Below are 19436 nucleotides of genomic sequence, written 5' to 3'. Positions count from 1 at the left end.
TCTCTACCGTTGGATTATATTAAAATTCCTTTGTAGGATACTGTTTCCCAAGGAAACACTGGAGCCACCAGGGTTATCTGCCCGAGGGGAGAGCACAGGACTAGCATAGATACTGTCTTTGAGCCGAGTTGAGAGCTCATAATTTTGTCTGTGAACTGCTTTCTCTAATCTCTTCTTACTTTATTTTTTTTCTATTTTTAGGCACCAATTGATAATGGTTCAAAAATCACCAACTACCTTTTAGAATGGGATGAGGTAAGCATATTTTCATATCCATCCATCTAAAACAGCATTTCAAAAATAAAATTGCTGAACAAATGCCTTTTTATTCTTTAAGATGTGCTAAACACATGGGGAGGAAAAAAAAGCATAAGTAGAAAAAAAAAATGGAAACCTATGGTATTGACCGTGGAAAAGGAAGACAGACTAAAGTAGTGTAATGAATTGTATTAAGTGGCATTAAATGTATTTACTTGGCTTATTTGCAAGAAATGCTACTGAAAGAAAAGACAAGGTCTGACCTCTTGGGGAGTCCCCAGAGCCTGGCCAGCCATCAATTTGTATGAAGAATCGAGCGCTTTGTTATCTTGACTGCTCAGGGCCATTCTGCATAGATGGCGTTGATAAGGTAAAGCACACGCCTTGGGCAGCGTGTAATTTGTTTCTTCGAGTTGAAGCCACGGATGTACTTTGGTGGTGCACTGTCGGGCGTTCTGGAGGGGGGTGTTGGAGCCCTGCCCGGAGGTCTCACTCTAACATGGGGGGGGGGGTGATCACCCTGCCCACTAGACCGCCCTATAACAGGCGCCCCCTCTGCTGTTTCCGTCACCAGGGGCCCTAGCGTGGTATCTGTGGTGAAGCTGCCTTATTCTCCAGCCCACTCTGCTAAATGGGTGACCTTGTGCCTTTCTGGCCTTGCTAACACCACCCACAGAATCGCAGGCAGGAAATAACTGGGTGCAGAAAGAAGCCTTTCGTTTCTAAAAGGGAACTGTGCTTTTTATTCCTATAGATGTTAATTCTATTCATTCACTTGCCCTTGCGCTAGTCTTTCTGTGAGCGAGCAAACAGACACGGATTTCAAGAGAAGGAAATGTGGGATTGGAATGTGGAAATGGGAGTTAACTAGTCTCTGTGACTTGAATCGAGGGAGATTTTAAAGATCCAGAATGCAGACTTAGGCAAAAAGTGACTTGTCGAGTGTGGAGAAAAATATTTTCACCAAATGTAAAATGAAATTGGACGAAACTCTCAGGGTGAAATTTTGATGTGAAAAAGGGGGCCCTTCATCACTTTCTGCGTTAGCGTGTTTTCCCATCTGGGTTGCATCTGAAAGCTGGAGTTCCAAGTTACCAAAGACAATGATCTATTGTTCTGGGGATCCCTGTGATTAGGTCCTACGTGCAGATTGGTGACATCTTACACCTGATCGGGAGATTTTACAGATTTAGGTGGGTTTCATTTTAAGATGATTTGACTGGAAAGCAAACCCACCCCTCTGGCCCTCGTGGAAAGAGATTTCTATAGGCCGTCCAGAAGGTCGGAAAGGAGGAGCCTGGCTGCCCTGTGAGCGCGTGGCACCATCTTACCATCCCCTCTTCCTCCTAAGGACAAGTGAATGTTGACTGAAGACGTTTTTAAGCATGTGTTGGTTTGTGGCACTGACCTGCCTGGCACTGACCTTTCTCATATCTTGAGGTTTTATATCAAGATAGAGTTTACCACCAGAGAGGAAGCATTTTTCCTTTCAGATCTCCTCTCTGAGCTCTGCGTGTGTATGTGGTGTGTGTCCTATGTTTTTGTTTTGTTTTGTTTTGTTTTGTTTTGTTTTTTTGGCCTGTGGCCTTGTAAGTTAAGTAAGGTCAGAGAAGTTGAGTATTTGAATGAGAAACCTCCAAGGAAAACCCAGGTGCTACAGGAAATGGTAATGGTGACTCAGTTGTTGGCCTCCTTCCCTTTGAATTTGGATTGAAAGTGTCCTGGCAGGATGCGTGGAGGAAATAAGCTACAGCCTCGGATGAAATGGGGAAGCTTTGTCTAATGACCATGTGTAATCAGTTGCACCCACTATAGGCTGGTGACCGCACAATGTCAAATGGTTCATTTTGGGCCTTCTCCTGCCTTTTCCCTGCTTGCTCTCTTCCCATCCTTTCTTTGCTCCCATCTTAATTCTTCAGCCTTCCCCTTCCTCTTCATCTTCTCTCCCACCTTCTAACTTCCGCTGGAGTCGGCTCTCTTGAGCTTTACCGAAGACTCCAGGTGAGTGGACTCTCCCCGGCTATGGGCATTTTGCTAACATAGGAATCCTTTGGTATCGTGGGGCTTAATATTCACCTCGTCGAAAAACTCCTGGACCCCAAAGTCTATGTAACTGCTCCCTGACCTTCAGTACTGTGAGCTCCCTGGGAGGACAGTATGTTTGAAAGGACACCACGATTAGGAGCTGTGGGTTCTGTTCCAGGTTTTATATGAGCAGCTTGCCCCATGCAGTCCTCAGGTTATCCATTAGCTCATGTGTGTTTACATCATCGATGCTCTCTCAAAACTCCTTAAGATTGTCCCTTGTGATCACAGTATGTTTTAGGATCCTTTTCACTGCTGTTTGGTATGTTCGTTTATTAAATATTTCAGCGTTTGTGGAGCGTACCCTCAGTGCCTCAACACTTTATGTACACCGTCCTGTGAGGGATCCGTGACCTAGGGAAGGTAATGTTCTTACTCTGAGAGCTGGAAAAATAATGGAATGCTGTCCTCTTGTGTTTTTCTTAAACAGCCATAAATAAAACAAACCTAACCACATGCTTCTCAGATTTTTCCATCCCGTAGCCTCTTTGCTTGATACTGTGCTTCTTCCTTTTTAGTCCCTCAAAAAAAGATTTTAAAATGGTTATCATTGGGTTTCCTGGCAGGAAAAATAGAAGCGATAGTAACCAATTCGTTCCTGCCTGTTCTATCATTTCAGAAGTTAAGTTTCTAAACTGAACAATCTAACAGTTTGTGTTTCTAAATTCGGGGCTAGGTTAGGGATCCGTAGTCCTCCTGAGGCAGCTCACTGGGGTTGGATCTTGCATCCCGTATTCCCATGCTACTCAAGCCGTGACTTCACGAAGGAAGAAAATCAAATGCACAGAGAACGACATCCGACCCCCAGGAGGCATGAACCTGTGAGACTCAGGCTGTCGCTGCAAAACCTCCTGGTAGTCTCTCGAGTCAAGTATGCCTGGTATAAGAGGGACTCTTTCTAGAATCCACCCCAGTGGAGTGTGGTGTGGGGCAACAGAATGGGAGGGAGGGTTTTGCTGCAGTCACTCCCCTCCCCACAGCCAACCCTCTCCAGGGCCAGAGCTCTTCTCTCCCAGGGCACCTGGCCCAGCCACACACCCATATGCTGTTGTCCAAGGAGCTGTCTAAACAAACTCAAAGGGCAGGAGGACAGTCAGGTACACAGAGGAGTAGATCCCTACCTGAGAAGGGGACGGGTACGACTCAGAGTCCTGAAGAAGGTTCTGTTCGGGAGTAGCTCTCTGCCCGTTCCTGCTCTTGACACCTGCTCTGAGAATCACAGCTTGGAGTGAGATGGCCCCATCCCTGTGCGAGTGTCCTCCTATTTTTTTTTTTCTTTTTATAGTATTCCAGCACTGGTTGGAGTTCCCAGGATATTTTATTCTTTTGTTCAGTTTTTAATCACCATCCCAATAAAACCTGCTCGTCTCTAAGAGCAGATGTGGCCCCAATGGGCAAGAGAAAACAGAAACCTGTTACCACTCAGAGGGAAGTGGACTTTCTCTCCTAAACTCATGGTCATTGATGCCGCATCATCGGTCCAAGAATTCACTTGGAAATTATTCACCAATAGTTCTGCAAGGGATCTAGCTGCCTACTTTCCTCCTCTGTTAATAATTATACCTAGACAGGCCCTTAAGCTTTAAGTCGGTGTGGGAAGTGACTCTGACAGGGAGATTGTAATGAGCCACTAAAAATGGAACACACAGGTGTCACTGGCGTCTCGGCTGCAGCCATCAGTTTCCATCTTCCACTGAAACAGGTCAGTTTTCATAACGAGGAAAGGTACGCACTAGCCTGCCCCCATCCCCACTGTGGCAACCGAGGGGAGTAGTAGTGTTCCCCGCTGTGGGACCTGAGGGCTGACCTTGCAGTTTTATAGGTCCCCCACCCCTGTGCTCCCCTCCAGGAGCTTCCCATCAAAAGGCAGAAGGCCACGTTCAAGGTGGTTCAAGGCACTGGACGAGCCTTCGTTATAGCTTAACCCCGACCTGCTCCCGGTGTGGTCCCCCCCCCCCCCCATTTACCCTCATGTTTGCATCGTCATTTACAAGTCACCGTCACCATCATTCTGAAGGCTGGCAGAAAGCAGGCCGAAGCCCCACGAGGGTTTCTCTCTTCTGCAAGCTCTGAGTATTCCACGTAGCGCTGGCTTTAAAGGGACGGCAAGAAACTTACTGTCATGAATTCAGTTTAGTTTGATCCATGATTATGAACAGGAGAAAAGTTTTTCTTTTAACTTTTTAATAGCAAAACAAGGCTTAGATGCTAGATTTCTCAAGGTAGAATGTTCTTGCCCACAAGGCAGAGATTGGGAAGAGGAGCCAGGGCGTGCAGCTCACTACCCCTTTCGGGTGCCAGCCCTGACCTGCCCATATCTCCTCCTTGGGCTCTGGCTTGAGCTGACCTGGCTCCTCCTGCTGCCTCATCCACTGGATGACCCTGAGGTGTCTGCTTAGGGGTAGGAGTTTTTCCCTAGAAGCAGCTGGGAAGGAGGAATTGAGGACACACATATCTCTAGGGCAGGGAGGAGCTTTTATGAAGAAAAGAATTAGGAAGCTTGCCTTGACTTGCACTTCAGTGCCTGGCCAGTGTGTGGTTCTCAGGAATGGTGATCTGGCCTTTTTGGGGGGGGGGGAAACTTGAATAAAAGAGCAAACTTCACGTCAGGTTAGGAACTTTCTCTTCCATTTTAGGAACCATAAGTTCTGTAAAGGAAACCCACCGAGAGTCTTACTCTTAGAGAGCCATACCGAAGTCTAGGGGGTGCCACTGCAGCTGGTACCTCAGAGCAAATGCAGGTCTCCCACGGTCTTGCAGTGATTGCGTGACACGGACTCAGTATTGATGCTGTGTGTCAGTCCCCTGGTGTCCACCTGAAGGGACCTGGATTAATAGTCTTGGCTTTGCCTGTAACCAGCCGAGCAAGTCACTTAGCCCCCAAGCCTCGGCTCCCCCTCTTGAAATCAGAGCCTGTACCTCCCAGGCAGGTTGGGTGAGCCCGGGCCGTAGCAGATGCCACCTATGTAAACACGCATTAGGGTCTGGGGTAGGAGAAGTCGGCCACGACAAGGGATTGTCTGAGAAGACTGGGACATTCTTCTGTGGAACTTTGACAGAGGGACCCTAAATGTCTCTGGCTTGCACTAAACAAACACGGATGTCCACGCTATATATAGATGTTAATTTGCCATTAGCTTGGCTTCCGGACGTGACATGGAGGAGACATACGAGAGAACCAGAAAAATAGCTTTGTGGGAATGTGACTAGTACAGTTCCCAAGAATCTTTCTCACATGTGACTCAGCTAGTCCGAATAGGAATTTCACATCTGGCTGTTGCGGTGACTAAGGAGCCAACACCGCTGTAAAACACAGGCAACGAAGAATGACATAAATGCCACGGAAGTCGAGGAAACTGTCATTTGAAGTAGGAAGAGCAGAAAAGGCCAGTGGTAGGTAGGGCCCCCTGAAGGCCCTGGGGACCCGTGAGCAAGCCAGACCATGCTCAACGGTCCTGTTGCAGAGACCACGGGGGGCCAACAGCAGGCTGTGGGGGGTCGCTTCCCAGACACCTAGTTCGGGAGAAGTCTGCTTAGCTCATTTAGGGGTTGAGCTGGCCCCCAGGAGGTGCTGGGTACCCAGTTGACTAAACAGATTGCTTTTTAGCTTAGGGGTCGCATCGTTCGTATCGATAGTCTTTCAGAGTGCTCCTCGGCATGAGTGAATTTGCCCATGGCCCCTCTGGTGGCACAGCAGTCGTCGTCGGAGGTCCTGAAGCTTTAGCAAGCCGAGTAACTTCCTGGGTCTCCCCCAGTGCGTAAGGAGAGCCCTCCTCCGAGAACACGGCCCCCACTTCCTCCTCCAAGATGCACGCTGCCGTAGGTAGCCTAGCACTGGTCCAGCGAGAAACCTGGGAAGGCCTGTGGCACCCCCCAGGCTGTCTCCAACGCCTGACCAAAGTGTGAGGGAAGGTGCCCCGTGCCAGGCCCGGTGCCCTTTTAGTCCTTCTCAGGGGACGGCCTCACGGAGACTGGCGAGCAGGGTCCCAGGGTCCTTCGTGCTTTGTCCGTCATGCAGCATCCTTCACAGGAGTGTCTCCAGCCCAATCAGCACCCCCGCAGAGAGGCCAACTGTTGGCACGTCACAGACCTTCACTGCCACGTTCGAGGGTGGCTTCAGAGGAACAGCTTCCTCCATGAGAGCTTGTCGGAGGGACGTAGGCCAGCAGGGGCTTGAGAACTCAGGGAGGGTCAGGTACCAAGGGTAGAGCTGAGGTCAAAGGAGCCCTCCGTTTTAGGGACCTCAGCCCCAGACCTGTGTACCCCGGAAGCCGATCTCTCCCCTGCCTTGTGTCCCATGTATTTGTCCCATGTATACAGGATGGGTTAGGATGTGTTTGGGTAGCAGACTCTGTGGGCAGCTTCTGGCTGCTTTGAGATGACACATACCCATCTTGGTCCATGGCACCTAATTTATCAACTCCGGTTTTTCGTGCTTGTTGGCTGCCAGCTGGAAGGTGGCCGGTGACCCGTGGTGGGCTGAGTCCATCCCTGCCTTGGTTCACGCACGTAAATACTGCCGGCAGCCTGTTCCACGGTCACCTCCCCTTGTTCCTTCCTTTCCCTTCTCTGGGCCGGTCTCAACATTCTGGTCTTACCAAAGCACTGGACATCAGATGATCCCCCATATTTGGAGGGATGTATAGGAACATTGTGTTGGTTTGTTTGAAATCCAAGGACCTAATGATTATCCGGGACTACTTCAGGGAGCTCAGCCTCTCCCCCTAATGGGCGGTGGGGGGGGGGGTAGAAAAACCAAGAGCAAAACACCAGCATGCCAAAGGATAAAATGCATGCAGTATTTATTTAGGAACATGCAACACAAACTATCCCACCCCCTTTTCTTACCTTTGAAAGTTCCTCTGTGCCAGAGTGCTCAAAAGGAAAGAGCCGTGACCGAGGGGGGAGAGTGAGGTTTGGCACCAGGAACCTTTGAATCCACCCAGATGGGGAGCCTTGTTAGGAACCCCTCCTTCTATATGGTTATGCTGAACGCATCCATGCTCTTTTACTTCTCAAGCCAACATTTATCTTTGATGTTGCCTAGGGTCGGCCAATGCTAGAACAACTTCTAAATATAGACGTACTAGCAGACGGAATCTTGGAGGCTGGCAGGAGTTCAGTTGGCGAGTGCAACTTTATTTTTTATTTGATTTATCATTGCCATTTTTGACAGATTAAAGTAGACTGTCACAGAGAGTGCCCGGCCCAGCGTCACTCAGCCCACGTCTGGCTCTAGCAGCCCCTGGGCCATGAGCACAGGACACGCGATAACCAAATTGGTGTAACTTAGTTAGCAGGCAGCTCTGGGCTTGGTGAGAGCAAGCCCGGAAGGCAGCGGGCATGACTGCAAAAGAACCTGTAAGAGAAGGTCCATGGAAGGAGGCCACAGATCAAGACACCGCGGGGAGAGTTCCCGTGACCGGAGGGCGGTGGTTCACCGTGGGTTCCAACGCCCTGGTGGTGGCCATCCGGACCTCCTTGTGCCAGGAATGAAGCTGTCATAAAGAGGAGCAGGAAGGGTCCTTTCCAATCTATTAATTAGAAGGCAATTGAAAATATCAGCCAAATTCATCTGTTAGTGCCAGTGTTGGGAATACCAGCTCCCAGGGTTGTTAGTGCCAGGCTAATTGGAAATGTTAGAGCAACCACATTCCCCACCGTCTACAGAATCACTCTTGGCAGAAAAATACCGTAGCCTGAATATTATGCGCGAGTTCTCTGTACAGAACCGGCCGTGGATCGATGAAGTCCTTAACGGGAAACCAACCCATTTAGGGGATTCGTCTTCCCAAGAACTGAGGACAGCTTGATGAAGACCCATGAGTTAATAAAGAAGGAGAACCGACCTGAGAAACAAGTTCTGTTTTCAGCCTTTTAGTTACATAGTTTTACAAATTAACACATTGCTTTTTTTTTTTTTTTTAACATTTTATTCATTGATTCGCAAGAGGCAGAGACACAGGCAGAGGGAGAAGCAGGCTCCTCAAGGGGAGCCCGATGTGGGACTTGATCGCAAGACCCCAGGGTCACCCAGACGTCCCTAACACATTTGCTTTCAAACATGTTTTTAACTTTAAAAATCAGTTGCATTTTATGAAATGGATCAAATACTTTTAATATACTTGGATAGCAGTCTTTAAATAAGCAGACCCACCGTAAATTGATTTCTCCACGGGAGCTTTATTCCTTTATGTGTTCGTAACAGACCACAGAGAGGTGGAAACCTGGATACACGTGGAGGGTCCTGTGCAAGGTTATTTAATTTGCTCACTCCAGTGGCCTTGAGCCATGTCATACCTGAACCATCCCCCAAAGACCGTTGCATGTCTGTATTTAAAAACCTTCCCACGGTTCTCTATAGCTTTTAGGATAGTGCTATTACATGTACCTCCGTTGGATGAAGTAAGTGCGTGACGGTTTTGGTTGGTTTTATCATCTAGGAATCTGATTACATTTTTTAGCTTCTACAAAAATTCTTAAAATCTCTTCAGAGGCCTTACTCTGTTGGCTTTGAGGAAAAAAGGCATGTACTTGGGATACCTGGGTGGCTCAGCGGTTGAGCATCTGCCTTCGGCTCAAGGCATGACCCCGGGGTCCTGGGATCGAGTCCCACACCGGGCTCCCTGCCAGGGAGCCTGCTTCTCCCTCTGCCTCTGTCTCTGCCTCTCTCTCTCTGTGTCTCTCATGAATAAATAAATCAAATCTTAAAAAAAAAAGGCATGTACCAAGTGCATGTAGAAAACGGAACCTTTTATTCAGTCAGACGTCAAACACTTCAGGTGTAGCGTGTACACGTCCACCCCCTTACCTGCTAGGTATTTACAGCACAAGAGGAATTTATAAAAGTTTACTGAAAAAGTCACACTATTCAACATATATGGACATCAAAATAGATGCGTGTGATACTGCGTCTCAGATGACCTCAAAACCTAATGGCTTAAAACAATCACTTTCTTACGCTCACGGACTCTCGGCCGGGAACTTGGACCCGGGTGCTGGGAGAACGGCTTGTGTGTCTTCCACGTGGGCGGGGAGGCTCATCGGCGGGGGCCGGACTCTTGGACGCTTCGTGCAGAGTCTTCGCTCGCGAGTCTAGCGGTCACTGCTGGCTTGGGCGGAACCTCAGCGGGGGCTGCCTCACACCACGGCAGCCCCGGGGGAGTCAGAATTGAGAAGGTGAGTGTTGGGGGGCAGGGGGGTAGTCAGAAGCCTCATCACCTCTTCATACCCTTGTCTGCAAGTCGCACAGCTTCATTTCTCCTCTACTCTGCCCATTACAGGCCCGTCCACGCCCACTCAAATTCAAGGGAAAGGACTTTCTTAGTCGTGAGAAACCATTACAAGTCCTTCCTCTTTGTATGGCACGTACAGAGCGTCTCGGGTACTATGCCTGTGGTGATCACGTACAAGGTCGTGGGCTTGGAAAGGCGATAGAGCTCTTGCTCCTGCTCCTGCTTCTCTTCCAAGTGTTCTGGGAGCAGGAAAACAACTGTGTGCCCAGAGGTGCAGTGGTAGGTAGGCGGGGACTCATCCTTGACCCGCACAGCCTGCTAGCCAGCAGGGTGCGGCCCGGGGACACGCAGGCCCTTCTCTGCTCACAGATGGAAGAGATCCCCGCCTGTTCCCTTAGTGATGAGGACAGGGAACCCCCGGGATGAACAGTTCTCCTGCCACGTGTCACACTTGTAAAGCAGGAGCTTGTGTCCTCTTCCCTTGGTAACTCAGCAGGCAGGCGGTCAGCAAAATGTTTATCGGGGGGTGGGGAGAAGATGATTAGGGAAATACGTTGTGAGTTGATTTAAGAGCTATGAAATTTTTTTCAAAAATCTAAACTATAGATTAGAAAGAAAGGGGAAAACACTTAAGTGAATAGGAAAAGGGCAGAAAATAAGTTAGGAAAATAGAAACTGTTCTTTAAGAATATTTGAGGCCTTTTACACTTATAATTTATCTCTGAGTTTTATTTTAAAGAATCACCTGTTTAAGGAGGCATCTCCTTTCCCCCTACTCCTCCCAGCGTTTGAGGGAGGGTCCATCTCTGCTGTTCAGCCGCACAGAAGTCCCCGTTCCCGAAGCTTCCCCGTGGTTCCTTCTCCGTCCCTGCCCTTCCTCGGTCCAGCGGGGCGGGTGCAGGTGACCGAGTACTGACGCTCTTCACCGCTCCGCAGGAAGCTTGCAGGACTGGAAGGGCTCTGATGGTTATTATCGGGGCTGGGAACCAAGTGGGCGACCTTCCTGCAAAGTGAGGGTTGTGTTTTGGGGGTGGGCTGCCTGAGGGAGCCCGGCTGGCTGGAACGGAGAGGAGGCCATCCCTGGGGCCTAGAACATACCTAATACGCAACGTGCTTCTGGTTTTGTGCTGAGGGGAGGTGGAGGCAAAAGTGAGCAGCTGGGGCCCGGGAGGACCCATGTGCTCAGAAGCCCTGTGTCTGCGCAGCTGGCTGCCTCCCGGGGTGGGGGCGGGGGGTGCTTGTGACCGGGAGCTCAGCACCCGCGCCCTGGCCAGGACCCAGCTCCTTTGTCTCAGGGCTGTGGGTGTGGATCTGGGGCGCCCAGGCTGCTGTGGGTATGGGCTGATGACAGATGAGCCAGACCCGTGGGCCCAGGGGACCGCGAGGAGGAGACTGCTGAAAGGAGGAGGACAGCGTGCCTTGCAGGTAGCAGCACACCGCGGCTTCGCGCTCCCGACGTTTCCTCACGTTTAGGAAAGCTGAATCTGGTCCTTGAGCCCAGTTTTGCTGGAGAAGCAAGCATCTGGGGGTGCCTGGGTGCTGGGGTGGAAACCAGCCCGGGGGCCCTGAGATCTGCCCTCTGTGGTGTGTGGACGCTGGCGATAGAAACCTGGGCCGGGAGCCCCGTGCCTGGCCCTGTTCCAGAACAACGGTGGGCGTGCGCTCGGAGCCTCCTTTCTGCGCTTTGTCTCACTGGGGTGAAGGTTCATTCCTCGGGAGGCAGGAACTTCTTGCTCATGCCCGGGGGTTCTGATGCTGGCTGCCCGCGCGCTGCCCATCTCCCCGCCCCACGTGCAGACGTCGGGAGCTTCTGAGCATCCACGTCTCAGCCCTTCCCTTGTAGACCCGCCAACAGCTAGGCCCGGGACCCCCCTCTTTCTCTCTCCTCTGTATGACACAGCACATGGGGCCTACCGGTGGCAGCTGCCCAGGACAAGGCCGGGGCCACAGGTGTCCCTGCCGGCTGCGCTTGACCACACTATTGGCAGCAGACCTAAAAAGCGTCCAGAGATGCTCATTCCTCTTAGGACCGTGTTTTAGTAGGAAACTTTGTGCACGGCTGACCTTAAATGATTAGAAAGTAAGTTTCCAAGGAAAGCTAGTATATCTCAGTAATCCTGTGTAGCTTAAATTAGGCCTTCCTAGAAGGGAGTACCTGCCAGAGATCATAATCTCTCAAAATCATTTGGAGCCACGCTACCTAAAAAATACGGAAGTTAGGATTTTCCTTCTGTAAAACTTCACTGACATGATGCTTAGACATCATGACATACAGTTTCTGCTAAACAAGGATAAACACGTTACTGCCCCCATCAGTTCATCAGAGTCCTTCATTCTTCTAAAACATTACCTTTTTTTTTTTTTTTTAAACCCTAGTCCTTTCTATCAACAAGAAAAACTGGATAATATTTCCTTTAGAAAAGCCGTTTGCAACCTGGCCGCCTCCTTGGTTTACAGAGCAATTCTCCGCATCACATGTTCTCACCCCGGAGCCCAAGCCCCGGAGCTCTGCACGCACCTGCCCCTGCCCCAGAAGCCTAGGGTGACGCTGGCACCCGTGGCATCCCCTGCCTTCCTTTGCTGACCTCGCAGCTGTAGTTCACTTTTGTGTCGCGTGGACTTTTGTGAAGAATTCTTTTTCCTTCCCAGATACCCTTTTATATTAAACTCCATGTCACCCGTGAGTATTTCCTTTTACTCCAAACTTCTCTCGTGTCTTGAAGTAGTTTGAACCCGCTTCCCCTTGTTTTTACTTTGTTCTCAGTGACTTCTAAACATTTACCAACAGGCTTGCTCCCTTCGTGCTGCGAGCTCTTTGTACTCTTACCCCTCCAGACTCCACAGGTACTGTTTCTGGAACTTGGCTCTAAGGTTCCAGCAACTCTGAGCCTGTCCACCTGTTGTTAAGGACTGTGCGCATAGTAGGACATCTTGACAGGTATTAAAATGGAAAATTTGGCGTGCTTTATCTAAACAAGTCGGAGCTTATTTAGTAATTGTTCTTGATACTGAAGTAGGAGGGGAAAAATGTTAGCAACATAGGAAAAACGTCTTGAAGGTCATGGAGTGCGTCTTCCCCCCAATTCTCCCGTGAGCCCCAGTGCTTTGGCCCCTTTAAAAGAAAAGTCTAGTCCCCATCATCCATCTTCCCCATTCTTTTTTCTCATTTAAGCCACAGACAGTCCGGTTTTTACCATATTAAAGCAAATCAACCTAGCAGGGAACAGACTGACTTTTATTTACTGGCTGTAGTTCTAAGCACCAGAAATGGGCAAAGGAGACCAAACAAAGAAATAGGAAAAATGAGGCATTGAAGGGGAGCCAGTGTCGGGTTTGGAAGGGATGAGGCTTCCGTGGCGGCAGGATGTGCCTTTCTTGCACTGTTTACTCTGAGCTCCGAAATAGAAGAGGAAAGAAGGTAGATCACGCTACAGCGTGAGATGGGTACAGAGCATAGCGGGGCGTGCACACAGCATAATCAGACCCTGGGTGTGATTATGCAGATGTACGTGTCAATGGTTTTCTCTGAACACCTAGTCTGCAGCAGCCTCAACAGTCATGGTTAACGCAAGCAGGAGGGCACGACAGGCCAGCCGCCCGGTGACTGTGCACGCAGCAGCAGGGGACCGTTACGCTCTCCTGTTTGCATCTGCGTGGGCTCTGGAACCTTGATCATGTGAACTTTGAATCTTAAAGATTAATAGGACTTCCGCTCCTTTCCTGGAAAGGGCACCGCCTTGCCTGTGGAGGGGAGGGCGGGGTATTCGGCTGAGGATGAATGTGCCGGGGTGATTTTTAATCCGTTCGCCCTTGTGACCCTTCAAGCTTGTTGTATGTTTATTTTATTTTTAATTAAACTTCACCTGGAACGTGTTTTAGTGGTAAGCATTCGGAGGCCCGCTTCAAGGAAGGAAATGCTTAAATTTGCCTAGGAGAAAAATGTGCTTTCATCCCTCTTTATAAAATAAATCGAGAACTTCAAACATGTTTCGGAAGGCCCAGGGCCCAGCCGTCTGACCAGACTGCTAAGATTCACTCAGGGTTAGCCTGTGGTTTTCTTTGCACGAGCATCGATAAAGTACCAGGGATTATGGGCGTGAAATATTTGTTGTGTCCCACCGCCGACGTGAGGATCCCACACCTGAGCAGGGTGCAGGGCAGCTGCGGTTTTTTCTTACTTGTAGGTCTATTAACACAACCCTCCAGAGCATTTTCTTTTTACTGCAAAGAATTTGAAGCATCACACAAGGCTAGAAAGGTATTAAAAACATATATCCAGCCTGGTAAGAAACTTAAAGAGTTAGTGCTAATACACAGAGGTGAACTCAGCCGACGTTTCACGCGCTTGCCAGATGTTGAAGTCCGTCAGCAGTGACTGAGCTCCCTGATTGTCCAAGGCCTGGTCATGAGGGGAGCAGAGGAGGGCAACTGAGTCACAGGCATGTGACCAGGGTTCAGGGACCAACCAACAAGCAGGTCCCCATTGCATGGATGCAGGGACGAGGGACATGGGGCAAAGTGGGAAAGGAGGGAGGAGACTGGGGGAGGCCTTGCTTTCTCAGGCTCGCTCAGCCCATTAGACTGAGCCTCGGGTACTCAGCAACGACTCTGCCTTTCCAGAACTCGCCATCCCTGAGATAAGGCTGCAGGCTCACTCTCGGTTGGTCAGACTGGGCAGCTTGACCGACCCAAGTGAGGGAGATCTTAGAAATTGTGCATTGCCTTATACCTGAGAGGCCCTTTTTTTTGTTTTTTGTTTTAACTTTGTTACCAGAGCCACTTCAGAAAGACCACAAGGATGATGCGGGACTGGTCTGGTCTCCGTCTCGGACTTTTCTGTAGTGCCTTCACGTTAAGGATGACGCTGCGTTGTCAAGGCCTTCGTGTGCAAACGAACACTCCCCCTAGGAGCTTTCCTCCTCTTGGTTTTGTTCACCCAAACCAGGAAACGAAGCAATATTCCAAACACCTTCGACCTCATTTATTCATTTATTTTTTAAAAATCACGCGCATTGTCTCCCTGTTCTCTTTCAGGGAAAAAGAAACAGTGGCTTCAGACAGTGCTTCTTTGGGAGTCAGAAGCACTGCAAGTTGACAAAGCTCTGTCCGGCAATGGGGTACACATTCAGGCTGGCTGCTCGGAATGACATTGGCACCAGGTATGACGGTCCCTTGCCCTCGCACTGTTGAGCTCTCATGTGGTGATGCTGGAAGGCGTGAATCCACGTGTCCCACACCCAGCCACCTTGGAAGCCCGCTAATCGGAGAGTAGAATGGGTCTCAGGTGGCCTCTGTGCAGCCCCACAAGCTGTGAAGCAAAGACCCCACGAGGGGTCCCTGGAGTCCCAGATGAAGGTAGCAATTCAGATTTTGAAAGAAATCCCTATTGAGGCTTTATTTTTTTTTTCAGAACACTTGCCTTGTCCTTACATCACTTTAGTAAGCGACTCATGCAGTTGCCTTTTTCAGTTACATTTGAGGTTGTCTGATTGAGAGGAAGGGGTGCTGGGCCAGCCCTGGTGGGCAAGCCCTGGGCACACTGCCTGGGGTACATGGCTCGCCTCCGAGCTGCGGAAGGAAAGCCAAAACAGGTGTCCAGGGGGGTATCCGGGGGTTAAAGACACTTTGAAAAGACCGTATTTCACTTGCCCTTCCTGGGTAACTCTCGATGAAGGGGAAATTCTTTTTTCTTTCATCACCACATATTGAAAATCTTAAAGGTTCAGCACATCATTGGTCCTCCGGCTCTTTTCCAGCCTCAAGAGTATCGCAGGGTTTTATGGCCCCCTCTCCCCCCGACCCGTGATAGCCAGTGGTGCATTTTCAGTCTGCTGGTTGAAAAGTCGTGATGATAAAGGCTCCAGGGGTTTGTCAGTGCCTTGGAAGCAGCATAGATTTCTGGAAATACGGCACCGTATATATTTGTAAGATCTCTGTTTCGTCAACAGACGACTGTTTGTGCCCACATTGATTTGAAGGTCCCTTGGTGGCCGTGGGTCATAGCTCAGTGACCTTGCAGTGTTATGCTTTCTCCTCGGTGCTTGCAGGGGAAATACCTTCCAAACTATGTGGTCCCGCAGTGTGGTGTGCTTTTGTCGTCACAGACTAAGGCAAGCAGTCAGGCAAATTGGGAGTCGGGGTAGGGAATGTCACATAAAGGATGCTTGCCTTGGTTTGCTGAATCTGTCGTGCCCCAGACTTTCCAACCTGAGCAAGCGGGGCAGTAGGTAAGCCGATCCGTCCTCTTTTAAAATGCCAAGAGCCCTCCCATGTTCCTAACTGTGTGTCCTACCGGGTCTCTCTCTGCAGTGGTTATAGCCAGGAGGTGGTGTGTTACACATTAGGAAACATTCCTCAGATGCCCTCTGCACCAAGACTTGTTCGAGCTGGGGTCACATGGGTCACGTTGCAGTGGAACAAACCGGAAGGCTGTTCACCTGAGGAAGTGGTCACCTACACCTTGGAAATCCAGGAGGATGAAAATGTAAGCTTTGCAGATTCTACACGCGTGCGTGTGTTCTGTGTAAGTCGGTATTATCGTAACGACAGAACACCATGAAAACCACAGTAGCTCCTAATCTCTCCTGCTCCCACCGCCAGCAGCAGCCGGTGCTTCCCACGTCTTCCCCACCTCAGGGAGCAACACTCCTGTCCTCCTGCTTGGGGAAGCCAGGAAATTGGGAGACCAGACATCGGGCCATTTCTCAATATCTAAGGCTACTACCCTTTCCCAAGCCACCATCACCCCATCCTTGGATTATCGAGGTGCTCTCTTTAAGTATTTTCCCTCCCCTCTCCCTTACTAACCATAGTCTGTTCTCCACAGGAAGCCTGGGTAATGTCACGTAGAATAGAGGGTGTCCGGGCTCTGCTCGGAACTCTCCTATCTCTGGGCCTCCCCTCCCTTCCAGAATAAAAGCCAGAGCCCTCAGGATGCCTGCAGGGTCCTGTGCCATTAGACCTTTCTTGCGTGTCCTTGTTTCTGCCTCTGTAGTCTCGTGAACACACAAGCATGCCCTGGCCTTAGGGCCTTTGCACTTTCTGTGCCCTGTAGCTCGAAGGCCCTTCCACTTACCTGGGCCTCATTTCCCTCTTTTCCTTCAGGTCTCCTCTCACGGGTCACTTGTGGAGAGCCCTTCCCTGACCCCCCTGTAAAACAGCACTACCCAATAGAACTTGTCACAAAGATGGAAACGATCTGTAGTCTGTGCTATCCATTGAAGGTCGCACCTAATCACATGTGACGATTGAGCACTTGAAGTATGGCTGTGGGCCCAAGGAACTGAATTTTTAATTATACGTAGTTTAAACTCCGGGAGCCCCGTGTGACTGCCTTACGTAACCGGCAGCTCAGCAGACCCGCTGCTGTGTCCTCTCACCGGCTTGGTCATTTTCGTCGAAGCACTAACCCCGTACCACATGCTTCATGTTTCTGTGCAGGTTTTATGTTTCTGATCACTGTGTCCACCTGTCCACCACTACCAGGTGGGCAAGGCTTTGTCTGTTCTTGGGTGGTGCTGAACCCCGGGAACATGTGGGGGAGTCCTGATGCAGAGAAGGCGCTCGGGAAAACTTGATGGAGAGATGGAGGGAGAGATGGAGAGATGGAGGGATGCGCGATCGAGAATACGTGGAATGAGTCCTGGACGCACAGCTTCTAGTGGCTTATTTGTCCCTTTGAAGGATTGTGCCTGTCCCATCCAAAGTGTCCTTTCCTCCTTGGCCAGAAGAGGACACTGTGTGGTCAGAAACCTCAGCCGCAGTTTGTTAAATAGCACATTGCAGCTGGACGGTGAAAGACCTCGAAAGATGAGGCTTTTTTTTTATAATAACATTAAATACCTTTTTTTTTTTTGAAAGCACATACTGCTCTGTCACATAGAGCTGCTTGGTGGTTTCGTCCTTTGTTTAAGATGCTTATTGAGTAACCAGAGAAGTCTGCTCTGTCCCAAAGCAGATTTGCATCCTCTCACGGGGAGAGCATTGTTCTCCTTCACATTAGTATTAGCCTCACAGTAAACTTCAGTGCACCCAGGAGAAATTACAGTGGGATAGAGTCAAATTTTTACTTCAAGCTAGAGTGCTATGCACAGCACGGTGGACGCTGATACTCTTCTCTGCGGGCCCTGCCAGACCTCTGACCGCTGGTGGTGTTGGAAAGAGGCAGTGGAAAAGTCCTAAACACAGAGGTATTTAGTAATGCCCGGGATTCGATGACACTGATGTTTCTTTCTGGCTTTGCCTTTGCAGGATAACCTTTTCCACCCGAAATACACTGGAGAGGATTTAACCTGTACTGTGAAAAATCTCAAGAGAAGCACACAGTATAAATTCAGGGTGAGTCCGTCATTTTGGTATAGAAGAGAGGCTGGTATAGAAGTCCGTCATTTTGGTATAGAAGAGAGGTATAGAAGAGAGGCTGTCTTACGTTGTGCCATTTACCATTCCGAATGGACCCCGTGGGTTAACCGTTAGAGTTCACTGTGCTTTACTAGAGTTAAGATAGAAAAGCTCTATTTACTGATGTGCACACAGCCCTGTGTGTGTGCCTGTTGGTGAGAGAAGCGTGTCTTCTGATTGTACCCGGCCCTCTCTGATCCGGGGGCCAAATGGTGTTGGGCGCGTAGTGGTCCTTCAGTAAGTAGCTATCATCAGTGCTTGAGCATCTGCCTTTGGCTCAGGTCGTGATCCCAGGGTCCTGGGATTGAGTCCCGCATCGGCCTCCCTGCAGGGAACCTGCTTCTCCTTCTGCCTATGTGTCTCTCTCTCTCTCTCTCTCTCATGAATAAATAAATAAAATCTAAAAAAATAAATAAATAAGTAGCTATCAGGTGATCAAGTAAAGTGTGTGAGGAAAACAATAGTTTCTGATTTTTAACAAACCCTTGTTATTTGGAGCTGGCTCTGAGACCATAGGGAAGCGCTAGCATTTCTCCACAAGGTGGCATTGCCCTACTCTTGAATAAGGGCATTTCCACCTGCTTTCCCCTCGCCTTATTCTCCTTCCCAAGAGCCAGGCAGTAACATAACCGGTTACGTTTTTTATGTCTTCTTGAAACGGTACAAAATGTCTTTAGCTGAAACTCACCTTTATTGCTGTATTTTTAATTGCTAATAGCTAACCCTACAGAAAATAAGTACCTCAGGAAGGAAACACTTGTAACTCAGTTGTTTGAGACGGAGACAGAAGAAACATATGTGCGTGTCTGTCTGTGTGAGTTTACAGATGCCGTGATCTTGCTGTGTTAAAAAGTTCCCATTTCTTCAACACCTGATATCTAAAGCATGTTAATATTTTTTTTTTCGGTTGTGTTCTAGCTGACGGCTTCGAATGTGGAAGGGAAAAGTTGTCCAAGCGAAGTTCTGGTGTGTACGACAAGTCCTGACCGGCCTGGGCCTCCCACAAGACCCCTCATTAAAGGACCAGTTACATCTCATGGCTTTAGTGTCAAATGGGGTATGTTTTGCTATTGTTGCTGTTGCTTATTTTTGACAGGTTTTTAAAAACTAACTTCAGTAGTGACAAACCAAAATAAGAAATAAAAGGTATTATTTGTGGGAGTTTTACAGATTTGGAATATATGTATGAGAAACATCCAGACAGTTCCACCAACTGGTAAAACAGACAATTCTAAGAGCATTTTACTTGCTTTATGATTTCTACCGTGTTGTGTTTTTCCTCCTATACAATCGCTGAATATATATTCATTTCTTCAGTAGCTTGCCCTTACCAATACCAATGCTTATTTTTAGCATAAAAAATTGATTTATAAATTAATATTGAAAATAAATTTGAAGCTTTAGGTATGTCATCATAAGAAAATTTTGACTTACAGAATGTTTAAGTTAGGAACTAGG

At 49.1% G+C, this 19436-nt stretch overlaps 1 protein-coding gene across 1 annotated transcript in view; it reads left to right on the top strand.

The window, feature by feature from the left end:
- FNDC3B (fibronectin type III domain containing 3B) overlaps positions 1-19436 on the top strand; it is a 336187-nt gene that overhangs the window by 262599 nt on the left and 54152 nt on the right. Inside the window, exons 11-15 of the mRNA XM_041731610.1 lie at positions 202-255; positions 14613-14737; positions 15888-16062; positions 17829-17915; positions 18897-19035. Of these exons, the coding sequence (XP_041587544.1) occupies positions 202-255; positions 14613-14737; positions 15888-16062; positions 17829-17915; positions 18897-19035 (580 nt within the window). The remainder of the gene's footprint in view (positions 1-201; positions 256-14612; positions 14738-15887; positions 16063-17828; positions 17916-18896; positions 19036-19436) is intronic.

This window comes from Vulpes lagopus, chromosome 17 (assembly GCF_018345385.1).
Source record: "Vulpes lagopus strain Blue_001 chromosome 17, ASM1834538v1, whole genome shotgun sequence".
Lineage (NCBI taxonomy): Eukaryota > Metazoa > Chordata > Mammalia > Carnivora > Canidae > Vulpes > Vulpes lagopus.
Note: the sequence above shows the minus strand (reverse complement) of the source record. Positions and strands in the feature narration are given on the sequence as shown.